The sequence below is a fragment of the Euprymna scolopes genome, chromosome 5, assembly GCF_053919585.1.
Source record: "Euprymna scolopes isolate OS-2025 chromosome 5, ASM5391958v1, whole genome shotgun sequence".
NCBI lineage: Eukaryota > Metazoa > Mollusca > Cephalopoda > Sepiida > Sepiolidae > Euprymna > Euprymna scolopes.
Window position 1 is genome coordinate 81,185,437 of NC_136486.1, and position 10,306 is coordinate 81,195,742.

General features: G+C 42.0%; 1 protein-coding gene across 1 annotated transcript; it reads right to left on the reverse strand.

The window, feature by feature from the left end:
• Positions 1–8,824: 8,824 nt before the first annotated feature.
• On the reverse strand, positions 8,825–9,457 carry LOC145276603 (uncharacterized). The gene has a single exon (XM_080127798.1). It carries the CDS (start codon positions 9,455–9,457, stop codon positions 8,825–8,827), a length of 633 nt encoding a protein of 210 aa, XP_079983924.1.
• Positions 9,458–10,306: the final 849 nt, after the last annotated feature.

Here is a 10,306-nt window from a genome sequence, read left to right on the forward strand (position 1 = left end):
AGCTATACTAGCTGTAAATAATGCATAATAGACACTTTATTAGCACAACATATAACCTTTGTTTCTGTATGGCCTATACAAGACGACTGTACAAGGGGGGAGAGATTAATGGCTGGTGCAGCAACGATACTCCATGTATGAGCAAATGAAAGCTTAATAGTTTTCCAGCTTAATAAAGAGAGGTCGTCCTCTCTGCAGCAGACCTGTTAGTATCTTCTACGTATTTATTCTAATTCATGTTACTGTGAATGTCAGGCCAAGCAGTTTGAATATTGGACTCTCGGGATGGAATCAGTGGTTGGAAAGTTTTCTCATAATTGTTAAAAAAAAAAAGAGCAGTAAATATAGCCATCTATTTTTAGCACTACAGATTGGAGGGCATTTTCAATTAGTTTCAGCCATTGCCTTGAATATATGTGCCTTTGATTTCCCTTATGTTGAGAACCAAGAGTGATATCGTCCACAAATGTAATCCATCTCGAATATGGATGTATCAGGGAGGTCGTTTATGAAAATCAAGAATAATAAAGGTTCAAGGAGTACACCTAAATTAATGTGATATTGTTTGGATGTACGACTATTGAGGACAGCCTGGATCTCTCTTTTAAATAAAATGGATCTGATTATATTAAATATTCATCCAGTAATACTATACAAATTAATTTTCTCAAGTAAACCTTCATGCCAGATCTTGTTAAAGACTTTAAAATATCAAGCTTCATCTGACATATATAGGATTGATGCGTTCAGAGATGACCGTTAGAATATCTACAGTAGAAACTAAATCCATACAGTTTGTCAGAAAAAAATATAGCGTTTTATAGATTGATTAATAATTCAAAGATTGAATAACAAGAGGAGAGTTATGGGGGAATAATTTTGCAGTTCTTTTACCAGAGTTCTTGAACAAAATAATTTTATTTCTTCCACGGTAAATGGTTTTCAGATTCTCCAGAAAGAACAAATTTTGGTGCAATTTAATTACAGAGAATTTAAAATTGTCTACTGAATATTCGCCAAGTTGAATACATAGCCATGCTAACAAAATGTTGAGATGGACAAAAATGCTTCTTTTAAATGAAAAAATTAAAAACATTTTTATTTTCATAAGAATTTACAAATATAAGATATAAAATAATTTATATGAATGAAATGTTTGTTTGAGTTTGAAAAGTTAAATGTTTGCATCTTTTAAAAATGAATTGGTTTGTTTAAGAATATTTATATGTTTGCCTCCTGTCATGTGTAGACAGTGCATGTGACAGTAGGCAATGTAGACAGTGCATGTATCTATATACGATTGCCTTTATTTAATCAATATAAGTGTATACATGTGAATTTGCATTTGAATGAGTTCAGTAGTCAGGGTGTGTATATGCTTGCCTTTGTTTATGGGTAGAGAGGAAGAAGTATTATATTATGGCCCGGGCAACGTCGGATGTCCTGAGTAGAGAGGTGAGTGACCGATATTTGAACTGGTGGCAATCTAATGGAAATAGCAAAGTGTTTTGATAAGGGAAGAATGTTCTGAAATAGGACTGGAATTTAATGTAGAGATAATTAAGCCAGAAATATGTGAAACAATAAAATGCTTAGAAGGATGTTTAATAATATAGAATTGGAATGTTTGGTTTTAGTAAACAAAGATATGTGACAAAAGACCAGGCAAGTATCTTTGGTTACATAGATACTTGACATAACGTGTTTAGAGACACCTTACAAAATTAGTTAGCATTCAGTCTATAACGGGCGGCTGAGAGAGATGGTCAATAGACAGAATGGCACCCAGCAGGGTCGAAATCGATAATTAAGATGGAAACAGGGATGCATCAGTGTTAAACCTTTCCAAGATGTGAACAACATTCTACAATAAAGGTTACCGAAAATAAATCTGAGGTCTGTTGTTTGTGGTAGAATTTTCATTGCAGCTTTCCATCCAACAAGATCAAAGATGGGACAAATGTGTTCCTTAATTGGCCACATGTTGTGACCCATAGAATTATATTCGTCCCTTTTTTTACATAGGAGTCACCACTTATCAAGGCCCAGAGGCCACTCGAGAATAAGGGTTATTGAGTGTATGGTAATACATAGGATAATATCTTAGTAATCATTAGTAGTGGAAATTTGGTAAATTGGATTACTTAAGGGGACAGTTCATCAAGAATTTGTTTATGTTGGACTTGAAGATGACAAAATTGGAGTCAGCTGGAAAACAAGCAAATGGAAGAGAGTTCCACAGACATGCAGTTCTAAGAAAGAAGCTTTGTTCATGGAATCTACGTTTTGGTTTAGGCACATATAAAGAGTGGGGTAAATTATAAACAGTGGTTTCAGCTAGATGAGTGCTTTTCGTGAAACTTTAGCAAAGGGGAGACCATATATTGGAGCTCAGACGAGCACTTTTCATGGAAATAATGATAAAGCAGAGATAGGCTCGCAACATCTCTTCTGTGGGAATGAGAAAAATGATTTTATAATTGAGAAAAATGATTTAATAATTGAGAAAAATGATTTAATACTTGAGAAGACATTTCCAGCTATACACAGCTAGAAATCTTGTGAATTAGGCCTTTATGCCATACCCTATCAAAAGCCTTTTATGTGTCAAGAGCCCTAGAAAGGAAGCCTTTGTTGAGAGATTCGCTAATTCTAGATATATAACGTAAGCACATTTTTTATTTAACACAGATTCCAGCAACTTACTCATAACGCACAGGAGACTTATAGGTCTGTACTGAGAGGAAGGTGACCTATCACCTGGATTATTAAATACAGGGCATACTGATGAGGTTTTCCAAGATGTTAGGAAACGATTTTCCTTAAGACAATGCTTAAACAGTAAGTATGGGAGCTAGTTCTGGTTGAAACTTTTTCAACAGTATAATTGGAATGCCATCAGGACCAGTTGCTTTGCTGGGATCAAAATTCTTGATTAGCTTGGCAACAAGATGTACAGATATTTGCATGTGGCATAGTGTGTTTTCTGTTACAGGAGGAAATACGGGGGGTTGATGGCCTTGGTCATATAGGGTAGAATTAACTGCAAAGTTCTTGTCAAAGAGTTTGGTTTTGTCTGATGCTAACGAGATTACCTCAGGTCCATTGATGATGGTTGGGATAGAACACAAGCTTCTGTTCAGGATCCTGTTTGCTATTTACCAAAACTGGTGGGAACCAAACTGCTGCTCAGCTATTTTGGACTTAACGGACTGAGTATAAACTCTCTTGCATTTTTTTTATTACTCTTTTACAGTGGTTGCTGGCAGTCCTGAAAGCGGCTTTAATCTCAGTACATCTATTATGTTGGACGCAATGGAAAAAGTGATTTCTGTGCGCAATGGCAGCAGCACATTCTGGAGAGAACCACAGCTGGCTGTTAGGTTTTTGCTGGATTTTTTTGGGGGGTATGAAACGGTCTATACCTACAATTAACCATTCCGTCAGCTCTGATACTATGCTATTATTTTTAAACATGGAACACAGAGATAGATCAGATATAAATATATGGAAGCTATCCCAGTCAGCCATAGAGTATCGATATACTGTATGATGGAGAGGTACACCTGAGGACTTATTACATTTTGTTTTTATTTTAACTGATACAATCGAGTGGTCGGAAGATCCCAGTGGAGACAGAATGGAAGATGAACATAGCGCAGGGAAAGTTATGAGAAAAAGGTCTAGGAGACTTGCATACTGACCGTCAATGTCGGGCACACGGGTAGATTCATGAGCAATCTGAGTGAGGTCATAAGCAATGGAGAAATTGTGACGAAACCTCGCCTCATCATTTGTCTTGTTTGAGTGAGTCAACCATTCCACATTGTGAACACTGAAGTCTCCACAGGCGTGAATTCTAAGGATGAGCAGACAGGATGTGGTCAATTTTTTCAGATATGCTCTTAAAGATAGTAACTCCACTGTTGTAGGGGCGATAGAGGGCAAATATAAATGCTGTGTTGTAAGCAAGTGCAACCTGAAAGCACATATAGGGTAAATTAGAGTCTTCTCTGGAAATGTCCCTACCACATGGAAACCCATCGTTAATGTAGGCACTTATTCCATGCCCATGGCGATCTTGGGGGTCAGATTTGGATGTTAAGTTAGAGTATGCTTGAATTACGAACTCATCAGTCCAATGTCAGTTTTGCTTAGGAATAATAGTTTAATCTTCCTTTGTCTGATGTTTATTCTGTCCCTTACTTGTCAGATAAATTGTTTTGCGACATTTGGAAATCATAATCACACATATGTTGCGGGGCCGGTTGTCCGGGGACAATCAACCCAACAACTAACAAGGTAGACACAGGCAAAAAGTAAACAACAAAAAGGCAAAGAAGAATGACAGACACAGGTTGTTTGGTTAAAGACGAGGGTTCGCCTTTTATTTGCAAAGGAAGGGAAAAATCGTATGATCTGGATGCTAGTCGCCTGGAATGTCACACGTCACTGGAGGCTAAGGTCTGAAGGTCTGGAACAGGTACTCTAGATATAGCATGGTTCAGGGTTGCTCGCCGGGTCTGGAACAATCGGCTGGATGCCAGGGCGATCTGGAAACGGACGGTGGACACTGAGAATGAGGTGGTCAGTGTTAAGGGACATACGACACTGAGAGTGTAGGATCAGTGTTAGGGAACGGACAACACTGAGAACGGGGGATCAGTGTTAAGGAACAGATGGTCAATAGGTGCAAATGAGGTTGCAGACCATAGGAACAAGGTGTAAGCGAGGTAGCAGACCCGAGGTGCAAGAGAGGTTGCAGGCTGAAGGAGTGAAGTGCAAGCAAGGTTTCAGGCCTGGAGGTAGCAGACCCGAGGTGCAAGAAAGGTTGCAGGCTGGAGGAGTGAAGTGCAAGCAAGGTTGCAGGCTGGAGGAGTGAAGTGCAGGCAAGGTTGCAGGCCTGGAGGAGCAAGGTGCAGGCAAGGTTGCAGGAAAACTGCAGGAGGAAGCTGGAGGCACTAAGGGCTGGAAGGCTGTGGGAATGAGCAGGAAACCGCTGGAGTAAGCTGGAAGCGCTGGAGACTGGGAGTGAAGTTCACTGCTGGTGGGTCTCAGGAAGCAAGCAGTAGTGAATCGCATTAGTGAAAAAACTTATTAGCCCTGATAAGGGCTGGTTGTTTAGCCCTGATAAGGGTTGTTTGAGCTGCTGCTGAGATGGCTGCTGTCGCTGCTGCTGCTGCTGGAATCCTTTGGCGCTGGTGGATTCGGTCGATGTGACTGGTAGCGTCAGTCATTGCTTCGGGAGCTTCTCTTACTCCCCGGCCGAGTTGACCTGAATTGGCCAAAACGAGCTGTGATGTTAGTGCTGTCGCTCCCAATAAGGCAAACAAATGACTGTAATTAATTCTAGAACAAAATTTATGCAATCAAAAGTGGATTGTGCGTTTGTTGATTCCATTTAAATTAATTTCATCTAAAAGGTAAAAAGTCAATCGTCTGTTTTGTTGGTGTTTGTTGACATGTTTAAATTCTGACGTGCGTAGCGACGTTGATGATGAAAAGAGAAAGGGGAAGTGAATGAATTCACTGAATCCAGATATGTTCATACATATAGCTTGTGTTAGCCAATCGTGTCCTTTGTTTAAGGTAAGGGAAAGTGAAGAGAAACAGTGGGGGTGACAAACAAAGAAAAACAAAGGAAAATGGATTTTGAAACCATGACAATGCCCTCTCCCTGGATAATTGATCTTTATCAATTAATAATAGATATATGTCTTGTATTTGCTTGGGAAGGTAACCTTTCTTCCTCGATGAGTGTGTCTAGTTTAGGGGATGGACACTTCTGAAGATGGATGTACCTCTTGATGTGCTGACTGTGATGGCATGGTTGGTGGGACGGCTATGGCATCTGCGTGGGTTGAGACAAATTCTGTCCCTGGCGGTGTTTTTTCCAGAAATGCTGGCTTCGCTCTGTCGATGGAAATGGTGTCTGTTTGATTTCCTCGGTCGATGGTGAGATGCTTCTCTGAGTACTTCAGGACTTTAAAGGTATGTTGGTATGTTGGTGTCAGAGGTCGCTTTAGCACATCATTTCTGATGAAAATGAACTCACAGTCCTGTAGCTGATGTGGGACGTGGACTGTTGATGACGGTTGCCTGGGTGGTGTGTACTTTAGTTGGGTCATTTTATGGCGTAGTTCCTGAGTGAAAGGACTTGCGGATATGAGATCGAGAATAGTGTCCTCAAAATATTTGCCGGGTAGTGAGTATTTCCGCTGGAGTACAACCTAGGTCTTTCTTAAGTGAGTTGCGGATTGACAAAAGAATCAGAGGAAGCTCATCTACCCAGTTGTTGGTGGGGTGTTTCGTGGTCAGGGAAGCCTTTAGTGTCTGGTGGAATCTTTGTACGAGGCCATTGGCGCAAGGATGATAAGCCGTCGTCTTGATGTGTTTTACACAGAGTAGCTGAGTGAACTCCTGGAAGAGTAGAGATTGGAACTGTGCACCTCGGTCAGTGGTGATGATGCGTCTGGGTTGTTGAATGTGCCTGGTGGGGATTTAGTGTGTCTGTGTACCTTGCATTTCTGGCACTCAAGGCACGTTGATACCCAATCACGAATGTCACTATTCATGCTGGGCCACACAAAACGATCAACAATTAGTTTGACCGTAACATGTTTGCTGGCATGTGACAATCTGTGCAGATGGTCGGAGATTTGCCTTCTGAGTGCTGGAGGTATGTATGGTCTGGGATGGTCCAGTGTGGTATCGCAGTATATAGTTCTGTTGCTGAAAGGGGCTGAAAACTCTTTCAGTTGCAGGGATGTGTTAGCCAACACTTCCGGGAGGGTTGAATTGGATCCTTAGGCCTCTGCTATTAGGTCTTGGCTGAGTGGGCTGTTTTCTAAGGCGTTGATGTTGGATCTGGACAAGGCATCTGCAACAGGGTGTTATTTCCTTTGACATATTGGATATCAGAGGTGAATTGTGAGATGACGGTTCTGATTTCACGGGCCGAATACCTGTCAGAGTTGTTTGATAGAGAGGTTGTCAGTGGTTTGTGGTCAGTCAAGACAGTGAAGTTCTGCTCTTCCAGTGGGTATCAAACGTGCCTGAGATATATTGCCCGAAGCCCTTTTTGAGAAAGTACTGTATCTTGACTGAGCGGGTGATAGCTTTGCAGAGAAGAATGCGATAGGTTTGCGTTGGCCACCACACTCTTGTTCTACCACCACTCCCACTCCCGTATCTGAAGCATCTGTTGTGAGGTATATCTGCATCTGTGTGTCCTTGTTTAGAAACGCTAACTTGGTAAAGTTAGCTAAGGCAGTTTTTGTGGCTTGAAATGCCTTTTCCTGGTCGCCCTCCAGGGTGATGGCTTTGTTTTTTCTCTGGAGGAGATTCGTCAGGGAGGTGAGGAGGTCTGAGCATCTGGAGTTGAATCGTCGGTAAAAATTTACTATTCTCAAGAAACGACGCAGCTGCTTTATGGATGTAGGTATTGGAAAATCCTGGATGGTGTCTATCTTAGCGGGAAAGTGGGTGATTCCGTGGGCATCTGTGTGGTGTCCAAGAAAATCTGTGTTGGGCCCCAAATTCACATTTGTCAGGGTTCATTTGGAGATCATAATGTTTCAGGTGGCAAAACACTTCCTCTAGGTGTTGCTCATGGGCATCTGCATCTTTGCTGGCCACTAGAATGTCGTCTCTGTATGCAAAGACATATGGCAAACCACGCAGGACTTCATCGATCAATCTCTTGAATGTCTGGGCCGCATTATGTCCAAAAGAGGTTGTGACTGCTGTCTTTGGAATGTCCTCTGGAGCGACTGGGACTTGATAGTACGTCTTCGTCAGGTCTGTTTTTGAGAAGATACGGGCCCCCTGTAAGCCGAGGCAAAATCGTGAATATGTGGGAGGGGATACCGGTCAGGAACAGTAGATGCATTGAGTTTCCGGTAGTCCACGCAGACTTTGAATTCCCCATCAGATTTTGGTACCAGATGGAGTGATGAGGCATATGGGCTGTCTGAAGGATGGATGGTGTCTGCCAGCATCTCCTCGAATGCCTTCTTAGCATATGTCAACTTGTGTGGAAGGAGTCGTCGCGGCCAGGAGTATGATGTTGTGTCTGATGTTCACCAGTGTCAGTAGGCTTAATAGGCTGGGTAACCTCCTTGTATCGACTCAGAATTCCTGCATAGTGTGGGTCATGCTGTGTTGCCACGCTAATCCTAGTTGAGTTCAGACGTGATGGAGTCCCCGTAATCTTGAGAGATATTGTGCTGTCGGACAGGCTCCTCATCTTCATGTGAACAGCCAAATTGTAATAAGCCAAGAAATCAGCGCCAAGCAGGGGTGTTCTGACGTTTGTTATGGTGAACAACCACTTGAGGTCACACCTGAGGTTGATATTAAATGTTAATTCCTTGTTCCCGTAGGTTTCTATGACAGAACCATTTGCTGCCCGAAGTTGAAATGGGGTGGGTTTCAAAATGGATTTGTTGGCAGGAGGTATTACGCTGATGGTTGCACTGGTGTCGACAAGGAATTTTAGGCCATTGTTTCGGTCACACACATAAAAGAGACGACTATGTAATTGTGTACCAACAGGAGTCGTCGCCACTGCTTGCTGGTTTAGTCGTTTCCCTGGGTCTTCTGGTGTCTGCAGGGGAGTCGGTACTTGTGGGCTTGGTCACTGAAGTTTTGATGGTACCAACATTCGTCTGGGTTGTTACTTCGTCCCCGATTTGAGCTGCGAGTATGGCTGCAATTCTGGGTATGTGGTGCTGGGCATCGATTCTAGGTATTTGGTGCTGAGCTTCGTCGTCTCTGGAGTAGGGAGAATTTCAGGTCTTGGACTCGGCTCTTAAGTGAGCTATCATCTCGTCAAAGCGTTGAGTAGAGTTTCGACTTGGTGGACCCTTTGATGGCCCTGGGAGTAAATTTTGTTGGCAGAATTGGCTACAATATCCAGGGGTGTGTCTACTGGCACCAGAGCCAGAACTTGAGTAATGTTCGATGGTAACCGATCCATCCATAGGTCTTGGAGGATGGGTTCAGCCATGGTGTGGTTCCCGAGGCGACTTTTCATGAGACGAAGGAACTGGGATGGTGTTTTGTCGCCCAGAGACACATTAGAGAATAGATCTCTAATGAGGTCCTCATCCGAACGTCCCGTAGGCTTGAGGATGATTTCTTTCAGGTGGGTGCATGGGAGCTGGCCTGGTGTGTTGAAGAGGATGCCTTCCACTTCTTCCACTACTATTGCAGGAAGGGCTTGTACCACTGAGTCAAATTTGGTGTCTTGGCGTGTGACTTTCCTGGCTGCAAATATCGCCTCAGGTTGGATGAACCAATTCCTTGTGTTGACCGCATTGTACGGTGGGAGCTGTATGAAAGGAGTTGATGAGTTGATCTCAGGTTCGTCTGTATTTTCAGCCATCTTCTCTACCAGCTGTTTGCCCATGTTAAGTATCACATCGGGGTCACCACTTATTGCGGGGCCAGTCATCCGGGGACAATCAGCCCAACAACTAACAAGGTAGACACAGGCAAAGAGTAAACAGTGGAGATGACGAACAAAGAAAAACAAAGAAAAATGGAGATGGTGATTTGAAACCGCGAACACACATTAAATAAGACACTCGTTATATACACGTGCATAATATGGTCAGAATATATACACCCCACTATAGGAATACAACAGAAGATTTGAAAGCTAATTTTTGTACAAAATATGCAACTCTTTTATTTTCTGTTCACTTTCTCCACCTATACTTGGAACACGACAAATAAAGTTGTAAATAATTGATTTTGTAAAGTAGGCTATGGAACTTTACTCTTCATCTTTTCTGTCCACGTGATGGTCAGTAAAGGAGAAATCCTTCTAGATTAATAAATTTTTCCTCAATCAGGAGTGCCGCTTTTTGGAAAAATATATTTTCCTCATATTGTTGAAATTTTTAATAGAGAAATAATTTTTTATTTATTTTTTTATTTATACCCATTCAATATCTCCTCATTTGGGTCAAGGAACGCATTCCTTGACTGGCAAGTCACTTCTATTATCATCATCAGCAGCATAGGTATAATTCCCTTCCTAGCAGTCGGCTTCACTCCTACCCTCTGGAGGGGGAGGAAGAGAATCGTCTTTTTGCCCGTTTTCGTCAGTTCGAATCTAGCCGTCCAAGAAGAAGGACGCTATTCGGCTCCGTCAAAAAAGGATTCTTGACATTAAATTCTACGTTTTTTTTTTGTCTCCTCCTTTGGAGAAAGACGTTTTTTTAGAACTCCATTGGGTGGTACTAAACTGTTAACATTAGTTTATTCTCAGTCATTATAAGACAACTAGGTCTTACGA